The following is a 25808-nucleotide window of genomic DNA, read 5'->3' on the forward strand; positions in this document are numbered from 1 at the left end:
CTAATGTGCAATCAAAGCTCCCTGCCCCTTTTCTCTCCTGTGCTTAGGGCAGGGGTGGACAGGAGCACTGTTATGAGGCTGTGCAAAAATTAAGGAACCAAAATGAAATCATTTTATGAAGAGGATAAAATGATTGCACTACAAGAAAATGCAAATTCATTTCCTTGGGGGACAGAAAGGAATCAATTCTTCCCTTGAGATGCTCTCATAACTTCAGTAACTTTTAACAGGAGTCATGTTCCTGAGAGCCTATGTGTCATTTTAAGGTAAATGACAAGCACAAAATGGACAAGCTCTTATCTCTGTAGGACAAGATTAGCTTCCAAAAAGGTACAGGGCTCTCAGATCCTTTAGTCATGAACAGAAAGCATCAGAAACCATGGGGATTAGATATTATTTGAGGGTTATAAGAACCTTACTTATGGGAATTAACCATTCTAGCCCCACCACAGTGCAACTCATAATTAATGAATAAGCTTCCAAAGGCAAACAAGATCTGAAGAAGCCTTTATCTACCTACTTCAAGGCTTTTTCTTGACTAGGACTATTTACCTGCTTCACAGCTTTCCTGACTCGCACACGAAGATAACTGCAATACCAGCCTTCACTGAGACACAAAGAAAAACATTCAGGTCCCTGCAAAGAGGATAACAGAAATGTTACAGACTCCTACTATTTTGCTCAGAGGTTCAATTACTAAAGAGTGCTTTTTGGTTTTGCTTCATCTCCGTTCTTAGTGCTTTTGTCAGGTTTATTATTTACACATAGCATCACTAGACTCTGGGTTAAACAGAAGGTCTCTAATAGGGAAAACTAATCACTGACTCTTGAATTTCTAGGCTTCTGGCTGATCTTTGCCTGTTTGCAACCCTTGGTCAATATTTATCTTTGCTAAAGTACTAGCAGCTTTTGTGGGACCTAAAACCCACTTACCATCAAAATGCTTTCATGCCTTCAGAGCTGCTCTAAATGAGCTAATGGCTTGTATAGGAATAATAATATCTGTAACCACTTTATATGATACATTACATCCTTATGTGGCAGAGATTTGGTACAGTCCTTTAATCAAATGTCCTGAAAAGAAGAAGTATTTAACAATAACACTTTATCCACTCATTGGAGCATCTAATGCTCACTGCCTATTTGCAATGCTTAAGTATATTCCTTAAGGGGAGATGAAATGTACCTACTCCATAGCCAGCACACAGTGAAAGCATGCAGTCTACTCAAACATATGACATTAAATGGCATTCAATTGAATTCTCGGCACCAAATGCGAAGGAATGTGATCCAGCAACCACAGACTGCAGAGGGGGCGGAGGAATGACTTATATTGTAAAAAGAGTTCAAAATGTTCTTTGTCACAGTAGCTGTCACACGTCTCTGCTTCCCTGCTAAGCCCTGCACCTCCGCCTCACAGCCAGGAGTTGCCACCTGCATCATCCCAAAATAATGCTGTATGCAACAGGTTGTTCACTGTGCCATTTCAAAAGTAGTCATGTCATTGCTGCGTGAAGCCTCTCTGATGGTCCAAGTCAGAAGTTTTCTTTCCACAGCCACCCTAAAATGTGACATTTTTGGTGTTGACCATCAGCAAGAAGGGCACATTTGTGATGTATCCGCTGGAATTAAGGAGGGCGGGGAAGGCACAGCCACTGAGGCAAGCGAATGGAAAAACCTCCGGGCGACCCCATGGTAGAGCAAGAACTCATAACCATGCATGTGTCCCTCTGCAGTAACTTGGTGTTTAAGCAAAGTTGCCAAAAGGTGCGTGCATAGTAACTCTTCAGCTCTACTGTTGACCTAATTTAGGCCACATCTTTTGAAAGTCTGATAAATAATGCAAGAAGCATTTTTCCATCTAATACTGAAGGTGGTTTTTGATGTTCTCTGGATGTTTGATGCACCTTTCAAGTTTATTTTTCCCAGCTTGCCAGCTGGACACCACAGTTCTCATGCCGATGAAGTTTTAGTGAATTGTGAAGCTCAGAGCTTGTGAGAAAGGCAACTTTGATCCAGTGTCCACCCAAAATAAACAAAGAGATGGATGGAGTCCTGAGGAAGGGTGATCCTGCAGTTCAGCTGCCAGCCCTCTGTTCTGCTGGTAAGCTCCTGGCCACCTCGCTCTCCTTGGTTTCCGACTCTACTGAGGCCATGCTGCAGGAGTCATTGTACATATCTGAAAAAGGAGGACATGGGCACTGTCACTATGACACATCTAAACGACTTTCCATCTACAGTCTTGAGGTTTCTTATTAGAAGCCTGAGGTAAATAAAAAATAAAATAAGCAATCACAATTCTACCACTTTCCTTCATGAAGGGCAAGGGAGGCTCTTTGGGCAATAACTAGCTGTCACACATGTGGATTTGTTTTCCTTTTAAAGCATTCAGAATAGCAAAAAAAAACAGAGCCATAGTTAAGGCACTGAGGCTGAAGACAGAACTCACCTGCTGTGGAGGTGAAGGCAGCAGCAATTACCAAGTTCCCTTTAAATCACAGCAAAAAATGCTGGTTAACTTTCAAGAAGATTTGTTAAAGTCTCCACTTTAACAAATTGACATAAAACAATCAAACAAAACCAGTAACTCATCAGAATAAAATACCGGTAGCTCTCTATTATAGGTCTCCAGGGAACATGCCAAGCTTTTCTTTCTTCTGTTACCAGAAGCAAACCAGGGCACACTTTGGTCAATTATGTTTAAGGACAGGCAAAAAATTAATCAAAAATTTTAAACCATTTGATCTGAAGAGTTGCTGAGATTCAGCTCTTGTGGTGCAACATGTGTTGGTGTTAGATCTGAACAAAACCTGGACAAAAGGTGACTTTTAGTTCCAGTTTGGCTGGGATTTCCCCAGAACTTGCTCTTCCTCCAGCCTTTGGAGTCAGTAGTGGAAATATGATGAAAGCATTAATGGTTCATGAGATTTTAATGTTTTCAAAGCCAGACCACAGCCACAGCCCTGACGCTGATCTAAATCCAAATGCCACCTGTGTTATGATGAAAGCTATCCTGCAGTTACAACACAGCCTGTAAACACTTGGGCTAGCTGTAAAGTAGCCAGTCCAGGTACTGGTAGCTGCAACAGTTCAGTGGGAGATTAAAATTCTGCCTGAGAAGGGGAAGACAGTGAGACTGTGCCAAGATCAAGCTGCTGTGCCGAGCTAGCTCTGACACCCAAGGTAGCAAATTTCAGGCTAGCTCAGCTGCCTCACCAGGGACCACAGCACAGACATACGCTCAGGCTGACTACTGCAATATAGAAAGTGCACTGTTTATTGCATCCTTTTTTACTAAGCAAAAAAAAAAAAAAAAAAAAGAGAGGGCAGTTTCAAACACCAGTAAGACCTTGCCTCTATTACCTGCATTGCTGTTCTTAATTATGTTGTTACTGTCTCCCTCTGCTGGCTGCAGTATACTGGAAGGAACCCAGTCGCTTTTCTCGGAAACCAGTTTCTTCACTAACCTGAAACACAGAGAACAGTCAGCGCATTTCCCTCCATTCCCTTTCCCTGGGTTGTGTTTCTTAGAGGCGTATGTTGGACAGCTATTTCCTAAGCTAAGGAAGAAGACAGAGGTTACCAAGTAGGTGCAAAGCACATGCCAGGACCCAGGGCAGTCCTACAGGTCACCAGCGCCTAAGCCTAAGTTTCAGCAGCCTGAGACTGTGGTGGTGACACGCAGCATCCCAGAGCAAGCTCACATGCAGAGACTGTGTGCGACAATGAAGCAATGGCCTTGGCCTGTGCTTCAGACCCTGGGCCAAACTCAGAGCTGAAGAAACTGAATCTTCCATATTGTCCATCCCTCTTGCTGTAAATATCACCTTAAGTGGATGGTTTTAGTTCACCTCCCACCACGGGGTTTGCTGCATGTCCCTTCTGAGTGAGACCCAAGGAGTCTGACTGTGAGGGTCCTTCAAGGAGATCAGATCCTTTTCCGCCAAATTTCCCGTGGAATGAGAATTCAGACACCAGCCAAGTCTGTTCCTAACACTCACTGGTCAGCAACCGAGAATAAATATGCTGAAACGTATATGAGCTTAAGGGGGCCAAATTCATTCCACTTTGTCAATCGCTTCTGAGTATAGCCTTATATTTAAGCCTTCGGGGCTAAATATGCTTTTGGGTTCACTGCTGCAGCTCTGTTGAAGGTGTGGGGATTTTACTGATGTATCCTATGGGAGGAGGCTGCCTTTGATAGTTGTCTTTTTTGCTGGAACATGTCAATAGCCCAAATATTCGCCTCTGTTTCCCTTTATGCAAACTTCTGTCCTCTCTAGCCTCATGCCACAAGCATTTTGGATGAAAGCTAACCAGGTGGATTTCACCAAAGCTACTCATATGTTCATGGCCCCCTCTGCCTCTTTCACATTGCTGTCAATGGGGTGAGTGGATTCTGATTGATTTTGAAGATGCTTTTACATTCTTCTAAACATCTTCCACCTTTTCCAGAAGGTTACAGCTGCTCTAGCTGCTATATTCTGTCTCTCTACTATACTTACCATTGTCCATTTTCTCCTTCCTGCACAAATTGCACTAAATCTCCATCTTCTAGTGTAAGAGAATCTGGGAAACAGCTGTCAAAACTGCCTTCTACCCGGAAAAGATTGGTCCCCTAAAATGAATGAAACAATGCACCAGAAATTCAGTCACCATGGATGAAGGAACACTGTGCAAGAGAGATGCTTTGGTTAAATACAGAATTAGGCATTACAAGCAGTCAGAGACTTCTTCTCTAGGGAATTCTGTCACTTTTCATTCTTTTTATCATGCCCAGGTTAAACATTATTCAATCGCACCACAGAACTGTCCTGAGCATTCAGGTGTTAGAATTGATCAACCTGTCATTATTCTGACAAAGAAATTGGGTTTGAGACATAAGCTTAAGTGATCTGGAAAAATCTGAAATTACTTATTTTTAAAGGGCTCACAGTTTTCCCCCAGTAAGTTACTCTTACGAGTAACTTACTCCTATAAAGGTAAAGCTGCAGCTTGCAAGTAAGAGTGACTTCCTATGATCCTGATGCATAAAATAACCATGGAAAAATCCCCCAACACCCCAGGTCAGAGTCCCATCTCCTGTCTTCCCACACATCCATGAATTTAAGGCTGGTGTAAAAACAAACTTTGCAGCTTAAGTCTTGTTCTAAATAGAAGAGAAGGTTGCGCTAAGATAGAGGTTAGTGTATTTTGAAAGAGGAATTACATTGTTAGGGTTGGTCTCTTCCTCCATGTCAGAAGAGTTGGAGAGTTCATCTGTGCTGGAGGGGATGGCTTCGAAATCTTCAAATGTGTCTAGAGATGGCATTTGCCTGCTGGGCCAACCTTTTCAAAGGAGATGAAACAAAAACAGAGTTACCTATTGATCATCAGCCCCTTCTAGACTCAAGCTTTTAAAAATAATAAAAGTCACAGTTTCGTTTCCCACTGTTCCACTTACTGTAGTGCTTGTACCTTTTTACAGCCGGTTCCCTGATTTTGCCGTAAAAATTATGGTGCAGTCATTATCATCTCTCTAAAAAAGTGCATTCCTTGCTGTCATTTGGGGGAGGGCAGATTGTGTGGCCATGATACACGCGTGCATCATACATTGTGCACTTAGTATGCTAAATCAGTTCAGGATGTACAAAAAGCAAGAGCCAGGTTATTTCAGCAGAATAAATGCTGTGGCAAATGATAACTTTGCTCATGTGATTTTCAGCATGGCGTACTCCTTCTGTTTCCAGCTTACCTCCATATATTTATCTGGCACATGAGGCCCAAGGCCATTGAATTTCAGTCGACTTCTGATCTCCATCTCACCCTAAGGTGATACTACCACCTGAGCAAATTACAAGACCATGCCTTGAAGCAGGCTTGAAATGCAGGGAAGGGACAGAATACAGAACAAGGCACTGCAACAAACAGCCTTTGGGTTGTAAGGAAAGAAGATCTCATTAATATTTCTGCTGTGAGTCTTTTTCTTGCATGATTTGCACACATAAACACCACAGCCCAGTGGAAGGGACCTAATGAGAGAGAGAGAGAGAGGGATCCCCAGCCCAAGCACATGACCCTGTGTACAAAACCATGCCGAGAGGTTGCTTCCTGAGGGAAATTCAGACTAAGCCTCATAAGTCCCACCTGCCTGAGGCTCCCAGGATGGAAAGGTAACTCTGTCTCTCTCGTACAGACAGCACTCTTGCTCCATGCTTCCCTTCACACCTGATGCCTATCCTCTTTCTGATACAGATGACTACAGCCCAGCTAGGAAGCAACAGACCTTGCGTCTATCAAGTGATCCTGCAGCCCAGACACATATGAGCTGAGGGGAGTCAGTCAAATCATCTTGTGCCTTCCTCCTTACTGCACCTGCTGTGCAATTGCCAATCCACAGGGACGTGGGCAGAGCAGACGCTGAATCGAGTTCTTTACAGCTTGTGGGTTGTTGCTCCTGGGATGGCAAAGCACTGCTCTGCCAACAAGGCACAGAGCCAGGTGCTCAAGTGGTGGATTTATGCACAAGCCAGAACTCCCAGGCCACAGCAAAACCTGGCCTCAGACAACACAAAACCCAGGTGGGGCAGTTTGGGGAGTAAACAGAAAAGCAATCTGATCTGGCAATCACAGGCTTATTAATAGGTTTATTTAACCCCTCCCCATTCTCATCCTTCCTCCTATAGGCACCAGTCTTAGCAACGTGCGATCATGCAGCTGCACAGCCCCTTCTCCTCCCTCCTGTTATATAGGGGCTGCAGCTGCCCCACCACCACAGTTCAGCGATGGGAGACAGTGACTCCTTCCACCAGAGCAGCATCACCAGTTATAACCCTACAGGTGTGGTTATGTCATCCAGGTGATGCTTTTCAAGGTATAAGCTAGCCTACGAAATGGGATTCATGTACTGGGTTGTGAGGGTCCACACCATGGGTCTATACCAACAGAGCTTTCAGACCAAAGAGACAATTTCAGCTACAGACTATGCAGAACATAGAGCTGGGCCCTGTAAGTCAGTAGAACGACACCAGCAAAACGCTACCAACTGGCTACATGTACAAGAATACATTGATGCTAATTAGCTTTATGCTGCCAGAGCAATTTTAGTTCAAATTCACAGCCTGATTTACAAACACCAAAAGAAAAAGAAATCCCCCTTCCTGCTTAGACAAAGTTTCAGTGGGCTTTTGCCACTGTAATTTGTAGGAAGGATACAAGGCAATAGCTGAAGCAAAAAGGATTTCTTACAATACCCGCATCATCTCAGCCTTCCTCTTCCTTATAAATGGCTGTTGCAATTTCAGAGACGGCAGAGCCTAAGTAAGATTTACATGCTTCATTCAAGCTATAAAATAACACAGATCAAATTCTGAACTCTCTGACATCAGTTCAAAGAAATATTTTCAACAGTGCCTACCTATGATCTACATAAAATCAGAATCTGATATGTTGTTTCAATACTTGGTAAGTCACCCCAGCTTGATCTTTCATTGCTTTCAAGGGAAATAATATTCATTGTATGGGAAAAACAGAGAGATATCTTTAAGTTAAAGAGAGTCAATGTTGTCATAAATTTATATTATGTTCTCAAATTGGGTTAATGATAAATGCTTTAATTCTGTTTACCTGTCTGTGAAGCAGATCTAGGTACTGGTCTTGTGGTGGAACCGGTACTACATTTAGTCTGGGCCAATATGGTGTTCTCAAAAGCATCTGTGACAGGAAGTACAATTTTGTGTCTTAAAAGTGAAATAGTGATCAGACAACCAGTACAATGTGAATTCCTGTATCACCTCTGCAACTGGTAGTCTCTTTAACAGACAAGTGGACTGGGCTCCAACGTTTATAAAAAGATGAATGAAAACACAGCAGCATTCCACAGAAAAACAGTAACAGAGACGGACTGAGAACAACCAAAAGAACCAAAGAGAAATACTGATGTTAATTAATGGCACCGATTGCTGAGAGAACGGTGCAGTGTTCCATTTCACTACAGCTTCCTGCATTTTTCTTAACTTACTCTCCTTGCAGCATTTCAAATCATTCTGTCAGTGATGGCATTTGGTTTAGATGCCCATCCCTACAGCAATGAAAACGGACCAGGGAGACTGCTCTTCCCAAGCAGAAATGAATGATAGCACTGCTGATGAACGCAATTTTGCAGGGAAGTTTGTATCTAAGCAAACTGTATCTTTACTGTTATTAACTCTGTCAGAGCTCTAGCAGCAGCAGCAATATCTGCTGGTAGGGGGATGACAGTGCTCATGGTTTCCTACTTAAAGAAACCCAGTCTCATGAGGGATGCTGTGCAGTAGGACCACAGTTTTCAACTTGTGAGGATCCACTTAGTTCTGAGAACAGTACTTGAGCCATGAAATATGCCCTGCCTCTGTAACGACATGTAATGGTGAGATGAGAAGTATCTGTCATTGAAGTGAGGTATGAGCATCAACATTCAGGAAACTCTGGTGCTGGGTGTCAGGATGGTCCTGAACTTAGTGCCAGGGGTCACTAGCAAGAAATATTCTGCAAACAGCAAAAACACTGTTTCATCTGCTGTCTCTGAAATGCTTCTTCCAACCTCTCTGTTCCAGTCTTCTCTTCTGCTGGGGCTGACATGGGAGATAGCTCTGAATATGTCACCAGTGCCACCGCTGACGTGGCCACCTGCCCTTTCTACCAAGGTTTTGTGCAGACAAGAGTCAAAAGAAAGGACACCTCAGCCTGCATCTCCCTCCTCCCCATCCCACGAGGGGGCTACCCTGCAGCTTGTGCCCCCAGGGCAATATGCTCTGGCAGATCTAGACATAAAGGGGAGTTCTGGCAATGGAAGCTGGTGATCTTCCAGTGTTTGGGGAATCACTTCCCAGTTTAACTCTTTGGTATTGTTTATTAAACTGTAACCAATGATCCTGCTGCAACAAATAGGTGGAAAGTCTGCTTGACTGAAATGAAACACTGCACCTTAAATGGATATTAATGTATGGGCTAGCCTCCTTTGTACTCCTCGTGCACCTAGCTCCTGCACCTCCCATTAGCTGTAGCCCCTGACAAGGGAAGAGGGATGCAAGTGGTCAGACTGTGGGTGAAGGTAAAAAGTAGCCCCTTGGCTACCTACTGCTGCCTGAGCCTCTCTTCCCCCTTCATGGGAAGGGGTAGAAGCCAGCCAGAAATTCCAGATCCAGCTCACAGTCTAGACCATCACCTCCCAAAAGAGGCACATATTTGGGATTTTAATTTAGGCCCATTGCTAGGCAAAAGTTGGTAAATATAGCATAAATGCAGGGGACAGGCAAGAAGGTGACAAACTGCATTTGTAACAAGATTGATCTGACACCAGCCCCCTAATGCCTATATGGACTCTAGTGTCATCTACCAGCAGTGATGAAATGTAAATTCAGTGGATGGTATCAAAAGATTGCCAAACAGGCTTTCATGCAGGATGGAAATACTCATACCTTCAAACCCCAGGGGAGTTGGGTCACTCTTTATTTCATGTCTCTTGACTTTAACTGCAGGAACAAGGGGACCTGTGTGAAGTTTGCAGAGTCACAAGGCTGTAAACATTGTTAAAGGCAAAACTTGCTTTCCCATTACCTGACAACATGACCTGGAATGACCAAACCTGCCCAATATTTAAAGTGTAGGACAAGAAAAACAAAAAGCAGCTTCAGTCAGAAAAACGACCAACACCTAAGTTGTAAGTGGTGAAATAAACACTTCTGTGATGTGGATAAGAAACAGAGCCATTTCTGCAATAGATATTAAGTCACAGAAAAATATATCTGCTTCCAGTCAGGTTTTGCAGATGTTTCCTCCCTCCCTTGTCCAGGAGATGGCACTAATGCACGTGGACTTGCAGTCTCAGCTTTTTACCTGTACTGGTGCTTCTCCTCTGTCGTGACTACACGTGCAGAGGAACGGTGATGTGACAGGGCTAAACTGTTAGCAGCGAGGATCAGGACACTGCAGTAAACAGCGGCCCTGAATGAGATAATCCAAACACCCTGGCTAGGCTTGCATTTAGCTAAGGGCAAGACAAGACTTTAGACATGTTATTTTGTCACCTAAAATATTATCTTAAAGAGGCTGCAATACATAAAATATAAAATTGAAAAGCATTGATTTTGTTTTCTAGCTTTTACAATCATAATAAAAGTATTTTTCTCAGCCTTCCAAGAAATTTGCCCAACAGTCTTGTGGTGGACAGGATCCTAGGACAGGACTGCTGGACATAAAACTTTAACAAATTTAAATTTCATTGTAATTCACACATGCACTCTTCAATAAACCATGCTGAAGAACAACTTAGGGATACAGGCTGCCCAGTCCATTTCCGTATATCTGCTTCTTTCCATTTCCAGACTTAGGTAATAACTCTCTATGTTACCAGTCTTCCCATAGCCTAGATAACTAACCATATGTTTCTGAAGCTGTTGCAGAGGATAGAGAGCTTTGAGACGCTCTTTTCCTGTACTGTGCTCATCATTTCCATGGGTAATGCTGTATGGTCTAAAGAGTGGCAAAATAATTTGTGGGTAGAAGTAATATCAGATCTTTCCTCTGCCTATAAACCCCACGACAGTCTCATTTCATGACACTTCAGAAGTCAGTCCTTTCAGATACCTGTCATTTCATTGCACAGTCAAGGACCGGATTCATGTCCTTCACAGCTATTTAGAACATACTGCATCAAGTACTGTGCAGCCTTCTTCCTGACAAAGGTGTAGCAAAGTTTTTTGTACAAATGAATTTAGCCTTTTTCCCCCATTCTATTTTGGTTTATGAATTGCCCTGCAAATCTTAAACTTGCAAATCAGTTCCTCTGCTTTGTTCCAGGAAGTGCCAAAAGACAGTACCTTCCATTTTCAAAAACAACTTTGACTTGTAGGCATAGGTTCCTAAAATCCCACTGATTTTCAACACTACCAACTTGCCAAAATGCATAGGTTGCTCTCGAGATTAGATGTAGGCAGTAGTGTAATAACTTAAAATAATTTTTGTAGTAGTGCCTTTTCCCAAAATATTTACGGCTCAGGAATAAAACTTCTACAAGTTCCCAGAAGAAATATGTAGAAGTCAATGCCTTCTGGGCACCTATCTGCCTTAAGCACTTCTGAAAACTTCCTTTCAATCATTATTGCTAATCATAACTGTGATTATGGTAAATATGCTTAAAATGCCACCTATTGCTACTCTATTTTTGGCTTATTTCTGGCTTTCTTACCTGATATCTACTAGGCAATGAGAAGATTCTGTCCTTAAAAGCAAAATTTCTAAACAGCTTCAAGGAAATGGAGAAATAATTTCTATTGAATTTCAGTGAATCCAATCCCAGGGAGAAGCTGGGAACTTAACCCCACATCAGCCAAAAATTAATCCAATTTCCATGGAAACCAGCACCACTCTTTGAAGCTTATTATGGAGAAACTGAGTAGAGTCATTATATATGCTTGCAGCACACCTCAGTGTACATTCAAAATGTCTTGGCCTGTCTCCCCACAGGTTTTATACACTCTGGTCCTGACTCTTTTCCTACTGGAACCTCCTTCATTTATAAAAATTGAGTCTGATGAACACACTCTGTTAACAGCGTTTGGCAGTAAATGCATCTGTCAGCAGGAAGGGAAAAGGGTAGCTAAGCAAGCAGCATGACGGTACCTTTGGTCACAGCAGATGCATTAACTGTGGTGCTGATGGAGGAGGCTAGGGAAAAGCGACGGGTAACTTCTCTTTCCTTAGATTCTGGATCTGGGAGAACAGACAGATGCAATGCAGGGTAGGATTAGAGGTTAATAAGCACTGAGGGTTCAAGATGTCCAAAGCAAAGCAGCAGTTGGAAAAGGGCAAATAAAAGCCAGGTTGCTCCCTTAAAACAGCCAGGAAAGAAATCCCCAACAGAGTGAAAAGCATAGAAAATACTCAAATAAATGCATTTTCAAAGCACTTGCAATTGCACCAATCTTAATACTGCAAAAGTGAAACTTGTGCTGGTTAATATTTTAGCAACCAGCTAATCTAAGCACAGCTACAAAACAAACAGGTATGAGCATGATGATTAGAATGATGTGTGTCTACAGATGAGGGCTGGATTATTTTAAAGATGCTGAACTGTTTGTTCTGTGATGACTGACCTGAAATACACTGAAAAACAAACATTTATGGGTAAGAGTTCATTTTTGTCATTTCTGGAAGTTAACTATGTGAACGCCCTAAAACATTCTCTGAGCCTCCATCTTAACCAGTGTAAATCAGCTTGGAGAAAGTGAAGGCAACAGAGTGTTTTTGGTTTATTCTAGTTAGGATCACGCCTTTTCTCAAAGTCAGTTCAGGAACGAAGGCATAACTTCCTTACATTTCACTGTGAGTTGTGAGTAGCATTTTTTACTCAAAATATTTCATAAACTGATCAAAGGTGTAAAGTAGCTGCTAGCTTCAGAGAGCACAAGATGTTTCAAAACACGTAGAGGTCATTAAGCAGCTCCTAAGAGATTCTGTGTGCACATATACAGGCACATCTGGATGCTTCTTGCACCTGCCAACTACAGCAGAACCACTTGGGAGAAAAAGTTGCTCACTTACAAATATTTCAGGATTAAATTTTAGTCTCTGCTGCTGCAAACCCTCCAAGCATACATGCTGCTTTACTCATGAGATTTTTTTCACTGAGACATGAGTAAAGCTATTCATATGCTTAATATCTCAGTTTCAGTAAGATACTTGAACACTTAACTCTACCAGGACACAACTCACTGGAAAATGGTATTAGAATTGGCTTAAAATATTCTGTTGAAGTTTTTTAGATTTGTCAAAACCTGTTTGCTATTTTCAGATTTTGTTTAAAAAAAAAATCAAAGATATAATTAGGTTAAAATTAAATGTTTCTGTTTTCATTGAAAATCTTCCTGGGGTAGATGAAGATTTATGTCACACAAAGCTCTTTGTAGCGCATGCTTATATGCTTTGCTGAATCTTAGCCCAGACGTTCCTAGCTGGTGACTGTGATTCAGAGAGACCTTTCCATTCCACGTGTCTCCTTTCTCTTGCTATCTCTATCTTTTTCTCACTCTCTTTCTCTCTTTCTCTTTTTTTTTTTTTGGCCATATAGCACTGGAGTAAAATAAATTTTAGGTGATTTTAAACTTTTAAACTATACTACTGTGAAGATTTGTCAGGGATCTTAAAAGTCTCTTTCCTACTCCTAACCTTCACATTTCCCTATTTCAGTGTTAAGACACACAAATTTTCCCTTCACTTTGTTTATTCCTTATTTCTACCTAGGAAACATCACTTTAGCTGTATGTTTCCAGTAGAGCAGAAATGACCATGACTGGTTGGACTGCAATTTCTATTATGTCTTATTATACCAAAACATCAGGAAACCTTGGTCCCTAAAAATCTCAGTGCAATTTTAACGGTAGGTTGGCTACTGTTGCCTCTGTAAAATGACAGTAAATTCTGTGACTACTTCATGTACTTCCTTATTAATTTACTCATAAAAGTGCATATATTCAAGTATGTCTGTATTCACAGCTCCTAAAAAGCTGAAGAAAAATGAGAGGCTAAATTCTGCCCTCAGTGACAATTACAATGGAATTATTATTCCACATTTATGCTGCTGTAACTACTCTTATTAATATGCAAAGAAAATTTGACTTTCTAATTGTGGCATTGGGCTATATCTACACCGCATTGTGCAGTTCCCTGCAGCTCTTAGAGACCCTGCGTCAGCTCCAAGGAATATGGACTTGGCTCCTCAAAACAGGACAGCTATTGCAGCAGAAGCCAAGAGGAGAGATGTAGAGAGCTATGGGCACAGGCTGCCACATCTGGTGCCAGGTCTGGTGCTGCTGCCTTGGGGATCTCCACATTAATGGAGTGCAGGATGATGAAGTTTCTCCTCCAGACATCAGCCTCTCTTTGGCCAAAACACCAAGGTGCTTCTAGACAGTGTTTTCTTCCCTGCGATGTCCAGCCTGGTGAGAAAGTTCAGCAATGGTTTCAGCACCCACCCTCCACTGCCAGCTGGGATCTATCAGGCAGTCTTGGTTTCCCTCCCTTTTATGTGGTCTGAACATGACCAGGCACACCAGGTCAGACCGAAGTGGATTCAGCTCAGTATGCCATCTCCTGCCATGGCCAGTAATGGATCCTTAGACAAAAGGGACAGGAGCAGGACAAGGCTACTGCAGTAACTTCCCTCTGACCCTCTCACAGCTTCTTGTCTTCCTTAATAAGCCAATCCACGTAGTGCTAACACAGTTAGGCGTCATCACAGCCTACAGAAATGACCACGCTCTGCAAATCATCCAGCCTATTTGCAGACTGCAGTTTCCAAGCTGGGTTTCCTCTAGGCCAGACCAGACCAATAACGGAACAGCACAAGTGGAATGAGCAAACACGGGACATCGCATAATAGAGATACGTTAAAGGAATCTTAAGTCACAACCAGTTCCTGCAAGTCTTTGAGCTGAGAGTGCCTACGGCTTAGAGGGTATGAACTCTTCTGAACTATGCTTTGCTATGCAGAACATGGAATGACTGAGTTAAAGGAAACACATCTAACAAGACAAGACAAATTCATATATAAGAGAGGAGGGCCAAACCAAAACTGCAGATCCAAACTCCTCCGAGCTACAGCATTATCCTGCATTTCTGAAATCTGCAAGAAATCTGTATATTGTAATTGATTTCACCAAATCACAGAATCCAAAAAACACTCCCTATTTTGTATTTAGGCCTTTGAATTAACTTGTCCATCTTGGATCTTTCTACCAAGTACAGCCTTAGCCTTGCAGCCAGAATCTTAGGGCTGCTCTGGCTCTTGGTATGTTCTCATCTACTTAATAACATTGTAATTCAATGCTTCTGTGGCCTTGTTTCTTCTTGATGCTTAACCTCCCCATCATTGCACACTAACCTTTCGTCTCATAGAAAAAAACATCATTTATCAGAACAGAAGAAAAGCAAAAAATAGTAATAACAACATGAATAATTATGTTATCTGATTGTGAATATAATTGTTCAATTTCATTTACATTTGCATTTCTTTCTTTCCTCTAAAGTCTCTTCCTAGTACAGCCATCACAGGAACATGCAATGCTTTCTACTCATGGATATTAAGTGTTTTCTAAACATATATGCATGAAGACTCAGAATATACCATTTTACAGATGGAAAAACAGAGCTGAAGTTGCCTGTGTACAGTCACATAACCTAATTAGGGAATAAATGGCAATAAACCCCAAATCTTCTGAATCCCAGTTGCCCAGTGTAATCATTAGGGCATGGTTCTTTAATGGCCGAGCGACGTTTAATAAACCCAAGAGATGCAACCAATGAACAATATAACACATCAAAACCCAGTGTAGCACAGCACAGAGAGGATACTCTTCCCTTCAAGCCAGCAAACTGCTGAAAGAAGTTAGGTGTTGTGGTGGTTTAAAAAGTCTTCACACTTTGGCCTTTGAGAGAAACTGGAAACAAAAATTACTTGCACTTTGTACCCCAGTAAAAGAGACAACCAGTCAACTCAAAGGTTGCCTTGCCAACACTGCTGTGGGAGCAATTTTTGGTAACAGGGTCTTTGAGAACAGGAGCCATATGTGTGTATCAGACAGGCACATTTTGGTGGGATGCAGCAGCACTTTAGGAAATAGTGATGGATGGCACTATGGGATGGAGCAAACATTGTGGGAGTGCAGGAGACAGATGGCCAGAGACCAAATGCTGCATGTGGTGATTTTACCTTTGGGAGGAGCTCTGCGGTTGGAAAGACCTTGCAATGTGAATCGCTTTCTAGCAAGCGCTGTGCGCTCAAGGTTAAGGCTGGTGGAAGCATCAACTAGGAGAGAGAGGGAGAGGGAAGAGAAATAAGGAAGGAAGGGTCAGCCTTTCAGCTTATGGGAAAGGAAAGGTTAACACTGAATGACAACTAAAAATAAATAAATAAAAAATTTTGATTCAGTTCAAGCCTGAGCAAGAGCTAATCAATTAAGAAGGTGACATGAGGTCAGGGCAGTTAAACTAGCTGAGCCAAACAGAGCCCCTCGGCTGAATTTGGCTCACTGAGTTTCAATGGAGAAAAAAAAAAAAAAAAAGTAACCCAAAAAAATCTAGGTGAAGGGATGTAGCTCTCATCAAAGGAAAATACAGTTTAGCAGCAAGCTCATTAAAAAGGATCTAGTGCCTTTTACTATGAAAACATGTCATTGTGATTGGAAGAGCAAGGCCGTAGTGAGAAATAAGAGAAGCAGCCTTGCAGTGCAGGAGACATACAACAAGCAAGCGTTGTGAGCCATCACACTTCTGCTCTCCAGTACTCACACTGCAGAGTCTAACATGGTCAGCTCTGAGCCTTACCTGCTGAAGTCTTTCTAACAGCCTCCAAAGCTGGCACATAGTCATGCACTCTCTCTTGTGGTTAGCTGCGATGTAAGGAGTGCCATGCCAGCAAAGCTTACATGCCGGTCTCCTAAGTGAAAAAGCCAGCCATGCCGCCTGACAATCACATTCACAGGGATAAGTCACAGATGGATCTAGGTCCCGAGACTCTGAGTTTCAAAGATATGCAGTTACTCACATTGCAAGACAGGGATGGACCAAAATCCACCCCCCTAGATCCATGCGCTCCTGCCAAATTATGCATCTGCCACTTTCTTTGCAGTGAACAGGCAACACAGGAAAGGTTCATGGCAAAGGACCAGGAGAGAAGCCATGTGTCGGCCTGCCTGATTCTGTGCCATGGGTTTTAACCACTAGCTTATTCCTCCTCTTTATTTCATACGCTGCCGAGTACTAATCATTAGAGACACAAATGAAGACCAGAAATACAAAGGAAACATGGAGAGACAATGAATTCAAACTGACTGACGAGTGACACACAGACATGCTGTGCTTCCAAAGAAAGCTTCTTGACTTGCAGCCAAGATATTCCAGGAGAGAGATGATCCAAGGTGCCTGAGTGTATAGGTGGGTGTGAGATTAACAGATATGAACAATTCAAAAGCAATATGTCAGAGCAGTTCAGCTCCTTCCATCCTGGGGCCTGATGCCAGTTTGGGGTCAGGCAAAAGCATCTGGTGATCAAGTGATACCCACTGCAGTTTCAGCTGCAGGGCTATGCACAGGTGCACTGGGAAGCGTTTGACTTTTGGACTGCCCGTGCTGGCCCAAGAGCCATTCCCTGTCATGACTGCTCCCACTGCTAGGCAATGTTTGTAAAGATACTGTCGGCCTGGTGACTAGCTCTGTCCTGCTGCTTGGATCACACTGGATTGACTTATGAAGAAACCAGAAACGAATATAAAATATATTCAATTTCCATCTGTATAGAGCAGGAAAATCAATAGTATTTGATTATCATAGAGTCATGTGGAAAGTACATGCCTGTGTGGAGGGAGGGGTTTATACGCTAATTCTTCAGCTATGCAGTTGTACCACTTTACTGAGGGATGCATTAGGCTTTTACCACAAGTCCCCATAGCTTCCCAGCACCAAGCACTCATTAGGGGCTGACCTTGACATGTTGTCTCCACCTGAATTGTTTCAACTCTTTCTCTTCGTTCTGCAGGTGTAACAAATAGTCCTGGAAACCATTTCCAAACATTTTAAGGACAAGAAGGTGACTGGGAGTAGTCAGCATAGACTAACAAAGGGGAAATCATGCCTGGCCAACCTGATAGCCTTCTATGATGAAATGACTAGCTCGGGGGACAAAAGGGGAGCAGTGGATGTTGTTTATCTTGACTTGAGCGAGGCTTTCAACACTGTCTCCCATAACATCCTCACTGACAAACTGATAAAGGATGGACTAGAGAAGTGGACAGTGAGGTGGACTGAAAACTGGCTGAACAGCTGGGCTTTGAGATCAGCAGCATGAAGTCCAGCTGGAGGTCAGTCAGTAGTAGTATACCCAGGGATTGATAGTGGAGCTAATACTTTTTAACATCTTCATTAATTACATGGATGATGGAACAAAGTGCACCCTCAGCAAGCTCACAGATGATACAGACTTGGGAGGAGTGGCTGATACACCAGAGGGTTGTGCTGCCATTCAGAGGTACCTTGACAGGCTGGAGAAATGGGCCAACAGGAACCTCATGAAGCTCAGCTAAGGCAAAATTCCAAGTTCTGCACCTGGGGAGGAATAACCCCATGCACCAGTACAGGCTGCAGGGCGACCAACTGGAAAGCAGCTTGGCAGAGAGGGACCTGGGGGTCCTGGTGGACAACAAGTTGAACATAAGCCAGCAATGCACCCTCATGGTGAAGAAGGCCAACAGCATCCTGGGCTGCATTAGGAAGAACGTCACCAGCAGGTCGAGGGAGGTGATCCTTCCCCTCTCCTCAGCACTGGTGAGACACATCTGGAGTGCTGGGTCCAGTGCTAGGCTCCCCAGTGCAAGAGAGACAGCCACATACTGGACTGGGTCCAGCAAAGGGCCACTAAGGTGGTTAAGGCACTGGAGCATCTGTCATATGAGGAGAGGCTGAGCGAGTTGGGATTGTTCAACCTGGAGAAGAAAAGGCTCAGCAGGGATCTTTTCAGTGTGGATAAATAGTTAACAGGCGAGAGTAAATAAGTCAGAGCGAGACTCTTCTCAGTGGTGCCCGGTGACAGGATGAGAGGCAATGGGCACACACTGATATACAGGAAATTACTTTTAAAAATACAAAAATACTATGAGGGTGGTCAAACACTGGAATATGTTGCCCAGAGAGGTTGTAGAATCTCCATCCTTGGAGATAATGAAAACCTGACTGGACAGGGCCCTGAGCAACCCCACTTTGAGCAGCAGAGTTGGACTAGGTGATCTCCAGAAGTGCCTTCCAACCTCAGCAATTCTGTGTGACCATATTGCAGGAGACTCAGTTACCATATGGATTCAGTCAGTGAATTTACAGATCAGGCCCTTGCAAAATACTACTTTATATGTAGATAACTCATAATCACAAGCACTTATTGTAAATCCATGAGAATGATGGAGCTGAAGTAGTTTGCCAATAGTGCTGCTCCTGCACTCTATACTATAGAAAGAAAATAACTGAAAATAATCTGTATTTACTTTAACTAGATACAAATTGGTAGTATTGGGGTCAGTAGGTGGCACAAAAGAGACAGTTTTAACAGAGCGCTGAACTCCATGCTGCACGTGTACTGCAGACTAGCACAGCCTTGCCCTCCCCAGGAAGCCACACCGCGATTCTTCTGCACCTTCGCAAGTAGGATGTAACTGTACATTTTCAAGATATGAGTGAATTCACCCAGTCTAGAGTCACAGCTAATGACTCTGGTGTCTGGTAGGGAAAGAACTAGAGGGAGGACATCTCCAGCTGGAGCGTTTTTCCGCTGGCCCTCTGCACAGGGTGTTTGGCAGCCCGGGATGCCCTGCCCCACCACGGATCCCACAAAGACAACTGACCCACCGCTCCGCTCTGCAGGAGCAGCCACATGGCAGAAAAGGACAGGGGATGAGGTGGTTCCCAGCTGAGCAGTGAGCAGCAAAGGAATGACAGGGAGAGCCCTGAGGAAATAGTCACGGGTAAGCAGAAGACTGAAGAATGAAAATCAGCATATAGGGTGCTTGCTGGCAAAACACCCAGTACCCCCAGTTCATACACTCATGTGTAAGCTGAATGAGTTAAAAAATGCCGATAATTTTCCTGGAAAATTTTTAAAAGTAGGGTTTGCAAATGTAAAATGAAAGAGTACTTTTTGACTTTTTTTTTCATATTCCAGTGGTCAAAAACAAAAGTTACTTTTTTAAAAAAAGAAATTTTTACCAAAAGAGTTTTCTTACTTAATAAATTGGATTTTTTTCATGAAGAATCCATAGCTTTCTCTCCAGAATGAAAACTTACCGCAATGCAAAATCTTTGGCCAATGGCCTTGTTTTCAGAGAAAAAAATATTTCCACGTTTTTTGACCATCTCTATTAATAAATAGACCTGCTGTTATTTTAAGACTGAATTGGACCTTCATCTCTTCTTTCTTTTTAAGACCTTGCAATCTGATGTTTTATATTATTAGAAAGGTCTTTGCTCTAACACTTCAAAATAATACTCAAAAGAGAAACTGCTGTTGAAATACTTTCTGTTCCTGCTACCGCCAGACGAGATCCAGTTTCTTTGCAGTGTTCACTTTAACCTACATTGCACAAAATGTATCTATTGCATTTATGCCTTCAAATAGCAGAGGGACTTTCAGTGACCGCATGTGTATTTTTTTTACGGTACACTAGAGAGGAATCTATACACAGAGGGGGGGAAAATCCCTTTGACATAAAACAAGGAAATTTGTCAGTCCACTCCTTGAACAACTGTAGAATTAAATATAGCTAGAAACAAAACTTAGCCAGAATATGGAAGGTTAAAATAATCACACTATACCCCCAAAATCCTATCTTTAAAGAACAAAAGTTGTCTAAACACAGCTGTAGTACATCAAAACTGACACTTAAAAATTCCTAAACTGCTAACACTTTTTTTGTGTTCAAGTTTCACAGTTCAGTCACTCAGCTTTTTAGGACTGTGTTTTTAATGTTGGGTTTAAACAATATACGTTTGAAGTATCTTCATCAAATTCCAGAAATTATTGTGCAAAGATAAAAATATTACCCTTTGGAAGCAAAAGTTCTGTCTCAGAATTCCTACCTCGCTTTTGCCTGGTGCTTGGACTGGAATTCCTGTTTTTATTGTTAGATGCTTCCACACTGGATGTCTCAGATTTATTTTCATATACACTCGATGACTTCCTGCTATACCTTTGGACAAAAGAAATACAAAAAAATTAGGTTCCTGCTTAATGCCTTAAGGAGCACTGAGACAGATACCAGCACTAAGCAGTCTTTGTCACCCTCACATGCGGAAGCCTCAATTTCAGGAATAGAGGGCAGGTTTTAAAATTTGTTTATGTGGTGAAAGTCTGCGTCTGTGCAGGCATGTATGGTAGAAGAAGCCACGCTAGCCCCTGCCTCTTGCCACAGCATGTTGTAATTGAAGTCCTTCATCTGAGTTGAAGAGAAGGGAAAAATGCAGGAAGGAACTGGTCAAGTCTGCAAGAGCTCTTCTTGCAAATCCTACAGATTTGGAAGGAAGGGATGGGAAACTGCGTTAGAAAAGAGGATGCCAGCTTTCCATCCTTTGCAGCATGAGTATATGTGGCTCCAGGAGAGGAGCGGGTACTGGTGGTATCGATCACCTAGAGGTCAGACCATGTGTACAGGAACATATGGGTTCCACTGGTCCCAGGATCCCCGTACCTCTGTTTCTTCTGTTCCTCGAAAATATGAATCCAGGCAGGATACCCCTATCTGCAATCGAAGCACAGACTAGGGGCTCCCTCTTGCCAGATTTGCACAGGTACAGACCTCACAGTTGTAATGGGATCAATCCCCCGCCCCAGGTTTGTGGGGCATTGAGGCGGCAAGCTGTTCTCATCTTCTCATCCTCGTTGTTTACCAAATGACTGGCAGTTTAGTTTGGGTGTTTTACTACTGAACTGTTATCCTTGGCACACATTTCATTACATCTCCATGCTTGAAATACTGAAATACTCTGAAATACTGAAATACTCTGAAATACTCTTTCCCGAACTGCTCATTATTAACATGTATCAGCAATTACCTTGCTCTTTACAATTAATATATGAACTTCTATACTTAACGTTGGTGGTGTCTGTCTTGGTGTAAGGGAAGGCCTAAGATAGCACTAAAATCTTAAAAACGTTTGGAATACTAGAGATCTGTGAAAACCATTTCTAACTGCAAGGCAGGCTGGGACAAACTGCTTTGTATTTAAACTTCTGACCTGCTTCCCATGGAACCTTCTCATGGAAGCAGATTGCTGTTGCCTCCTGCACTAAATCAAAATGTGATTTTGCAGCCTGATATCAGGTACAAAATGGGGGGCACAAAATAAATACAGGAACAAATCCAAAGCACACTCACATTTCCTTATTCTTCTTTCTCTGTTCCTTCCTAGCTAGGCTGAGATAACTGTGAAACATGCAGCTGATAGAGTTAAAGATTTACAGCTGTGAGTAAGACACCAAAAAACCACACCAGCTTCTCTGAAACAGCACCTGCAGTAAAACTCCAAGTGTTTGAAATTTTTATGTATGACTGTGTGCACAGTATATTTTTACATGGATGTATGACTGAATCGGTCATTTCCAAGAAAGCTGATAGTTAAGCAGTTAGAACAATAGTCTATTTAAGTTTCATATGTTTAAATAGATCAGAAAACAATACAAAGGGATCATTTCATTATCACCGAAATGCAGCAGCCATCCCTTGAGAGAGATGCAGCAGCAATAGATACCACAGTGCGTCTCATTCTAGGATTAAACACTGAAACTTGGGGGAAGAATTTACAGAGAGAAAATTTAAATAGATTGAACAGGACTTAGTGACATTCAATATCCACTTTTATTAAGGACATCAGTTCCAAGTGTGTCTTTTGCAAGACAGCCCCTTGGAGACCTCAGCTCCGACCCCAAATCATCCCAGTCTTGCCTTATCTCATGGAATTGCAGCTTGAAGTGCTGTGATGGCACATAACAGATAAAAACGGATATGGCTCAGGGAGGCAGGGGAATATCCTGCAAACAGACTCCCCTAATGTCACAGTACAGGGTTGACAATTCCCGTTAAACAACAGAGTCATTGTGATACATGGGCAACCCAGAAGAGGGTGCTCCAATGGTTAGATAAAATCTCCATAATTAGCCTGCAACCACTGGCAGAGCACTGATGATGCTCGTTGCTCTTTGGCTTATACTATCTATCACCAGCTTAACAGCACCTTTGCATCCCACAACAGGCTGCAGAAGAGGCTCCACTGTCTGATGAATTCTAGATCCATCATTTAAATTTAGCCGCTGTAGAGCCACCACATGCTGAAGTTCCCCTGTCTTTGCTCCTCTCTTAGACACACGTTAGAGAGGATCAAGGTGGCCTCAGCTTAGAACAGTGAATGGGACAGATTGTGCTTTGTTCCCTTCAAGAAAGCCCACTGCTTTGTTCTTTTAGAACGGCGTACCATATTCTTCCAGTTACTATAATAAACCAACATCTGGAGCAGAAGCATCTAACCTTTCCTTCTCTGGAGTAGTTTGTACAGTAAAGACAACAAGCACTTTATTTTTTCTTTGGCTTAATCCACTCTAGGATAAGTATCTAATCATGTGGTCTTTCTTCCTGGAGTTAATTAACTCTTGTCATTTTTATCTATAATTTCTGCATTGGAAACTCTCACTTCAAGAGCATTGTAAGAGGGATATACATCTGGATTGATTTGAAACCTTTTTATGATTGCATTTCAACTTTTATTGGAATCACTTTCTCCTTCTGTTCCCAAGGTGCAGGATTAACAGTGCTGCACCTATTTAAAATTTCTCGTGTAGAGCTGCACAGCTCTCAAAGGCTGGCTGCATTACCTGGGATCTCTTGATTTGGTTGATCCTGCTAAAACAGTAACAACGAAACTTTTACAGTGTTTTGTCATGCCAATGCAGATTAAAGTCACCCAGCAACTGGGTCATTACAAAGATTTGCTGACATCTCTATTTAACATCCTGGAAATGTGCTAATATATTTTGTCTAAACTTCTAGTTAATATGGAGCATGTGGTTTTCTTGCAAGCCCAAATGATCATCTTTGAAGTGCATTCTGCATTGTGATTTTGAGTTTCCCCATGAGCAAAACTTTTATCTGCATTTACATGGTTTTAAAGTATGTGAAGACAATTGAGTCAATTCATATGCAGGAAGCTAAACACAGAACATTAAGAATTTATGTATTGCGAAGGCACGAAGACAAGTCAAAGACATGGCCCTGATATGCTATGAAAGCTGTGGTTACCTGGTTATATTGGAGGAATTCATTGGTGCGTGGTATACACTCTCGGTGATTCTTTGGTGTAGTTGGCTTGCTTCTGTTAAAGAGAAAGTAAAAAGAAATTGCTTCAAATTGTATGAATTGTTTCCTTGTTTGCCCAAAAGAAGAGAGATAGAAAGAAAGAAAAAAAAAAGAAAGAAAAAAAGGAAAAAAGGATAAAGGGAAAAGAAAGGAAGAAAGACATGCAGCTGTTGAATTAACAGTGACTTGTTGAATTAACACTGACTATTGGAGGAATAAAATCAGACCCCAGAGCAGACCCAAAATACCCTTAAAACCTTGCCTTTGTCACATGTTCAGCTTCAATGAAAATCTCCAAGAGTGTTCCCTCTCATTGGAAAGCTGGAAAATCAGTGAGATTCTCCTGACCTTGAAGCATGTTCTCTTAAAAGGGATATTCTCATTAAGTGGATAGCAAGGGTATCATCAGTAGCACAGATAACCCAGGCACAGATTTCTTAGGGAAGCTAAGGAGAAATAGGCCCTCTTATCAGCACAGATCACCTCACCTCACCTCATCTCAAATGATACAGGTGTGTGACTGTGGAGATCCCCACTTCTCCCCCCTTTCTCATTTAGATTAGAGCTAAGCTTTACTTAGCTACCTCATGGTACTACTTATGTGTTGTTCTACCCAATCTTTTCAGTCTTTGCTATAAAATACATGTTTTCAGGCCAAGCACTAGGACCCATCCGCTGCCCAACAGGTCTTCCTCAAAGCACGCTGAAATGGGTCTGCTATTTTCTATTTGAGTGGACACTCAAAAGGCAAAAGGCCACTGAGGGCAGTGAAAGAGACTCCCTTGGGAGATTCATGGGTGTTAACTCAAATTTAGGACTAAAGGGTCACCTGCAACATACTGACAGCCAGAACTTCAAAGCAGGGTGTCAGCACTGCCTACACACCTCATCTGATCACATCTTTTGGGCACAGCCAAATTAGACCAGAAAGCTGCTGAGACAAATCAGAGAGAGACTGTTCTTGGATGCCCTTAACTGGATGAGAAGCTCTTCTGAATTAGGACCGGGTTTTAGGATAAGGGATGTGCTGCAGGCAATATGATCCAGTTGTACAGAATCAGTTAAAAGTCTCCCTTTAAGCTCTTTACACCACCATGGCTTTCTCCTGAAGCAGGAGCTGCACCTGAACAGCACACAAAGTTCCTTCCCCCAGACCTCTCCTCCAGCAACTGCTGTCTCAAATCTCTCCTGAGGAGGAACCCTAATCCCCACTCATCCCTTCTGCTGTGGTTCCACATCTCCACTTCCTGGCTTTCTCCTTGAGACCAGTTTAGATTTTTGGAACAACATGATCCTGTAACATGTCTACTTCATATTTTGCTGCTGCAATCAAAATGAAGAGAAAGGCATACTGTCATCTTAAAGGCTGGAAATACAGCTCACCCAAAATAGCTCTTCTATCCAAATTTTTTTAGTGCAAAAGAGAGTCTTTCCCCTGCTGCCTTCTCTTTCTTCTGTACCTCTTCCTAGCTCTTTGCACAGCTTGGATCTAGAGAAAGGCCATATCTGTTTTCCCAGAACATGATAAAAGTTTTGTGGCTCACAGCTTTCCTTGGGTTCAGCAACACATGTGCCTCAGTCCTTTTGCATATGCAGCTGTCTAGTGGAATACATCCCCATCCTTCTGAAGAATGCTTTTGGTCAGCATTCTGGACAAACAGCAATAATAAAATGTTATTCAGATGCCATTTGCTCACTCTCCAGACTCTTTTAGAGTAGCTTCAAGGTAGCAACAGAGTAACTGCTGAATGGAGAGAGATGATGGGAAAGATGCTGACAAACTGGTTTCCAGGGCCAGAAAAGTCAGACACTAAGAAGTGAAGAGGTAATGGAAGCAGCTGCTTCCAAACTCTCAGATTGCTGAGATCCTATTTCACTTTGGAAGAAGATGAAGCTCCTGTCAGTGAG

General features: G+C 42.4%; 1 protein-coding gene across 1 annotated transcript in view; it reads right to left on the bottom strand.

The window, feature by feature from the left end:
* Nucleotides 1–2078: 2078 nt before the first annotated feature.
* MCF2L2 (MCF.2 cell line derived transforming sequence-like 2) overlaps nucleotides 2079–25808 on the bottom strand; it is a 165102-nt gene continuing 141372 nt past the window's right edge. The window contains exons 25-35 of the mRNA XM_067301662.1: nucleotides 23844–23916; nucleotides 20635–20744; nucleotides 16491–16532; nucleotides 15728–15823; nucleotides 11641–11730; nucleotides 9438–9509; nucleotides 7606–7692; nucleotides 5210–5328; nucleotides 4506–4618; nucleotides 3364–3467; nucleotides 2079–2179 (exon numbers count right to left, since the gene is read on the bottom strand). Of these exons, the coding sequence (XP_067157763.1) occupies nucleotides 2079–2179; nucleotides 3364–3467; nucleotides 4506–4618; nucleotides 5210–5328; nucleotides 7606–7692; nucleotides 9438–9509; nucleotides 11641–11730; nucleotides 15728–15823; nucleotides 16491–16532; nucleotides 20635–20744; nucleotides 23844–23916 (1007 nt within the window). The remainder of the gene's footprint in view (nucleotides 2180–3363; nucleotides 3468–4505; nucleotides 4619–5209; nucleotides 5329–7605; nucleotides 7693–9437; nucleotides 9510–11640; nucleotides 11731–15727; nucleotides 15824–16490; nucleotides 16533–20634; nucleotides 20745–23843; nucleotides 23917–25808) is intronic.

The sequence above is a fragment of the Apteryx mantelli genome, chromosome 9 (genome assembly GCF_036417845.1).
Source record: "Apteryx mantelli isolate bAptMan1 chromosome 9, bAptMan1.hap1, whole genome shotgun sequence".
In the NCBI taxonomy this organism is placed as follows: domain Eukaryota; kingdom Metazoa; phylum Chordata; class Aves; order Apterygiformes; family Apterygidae; genus Apteryx; species Apteryx mantelli.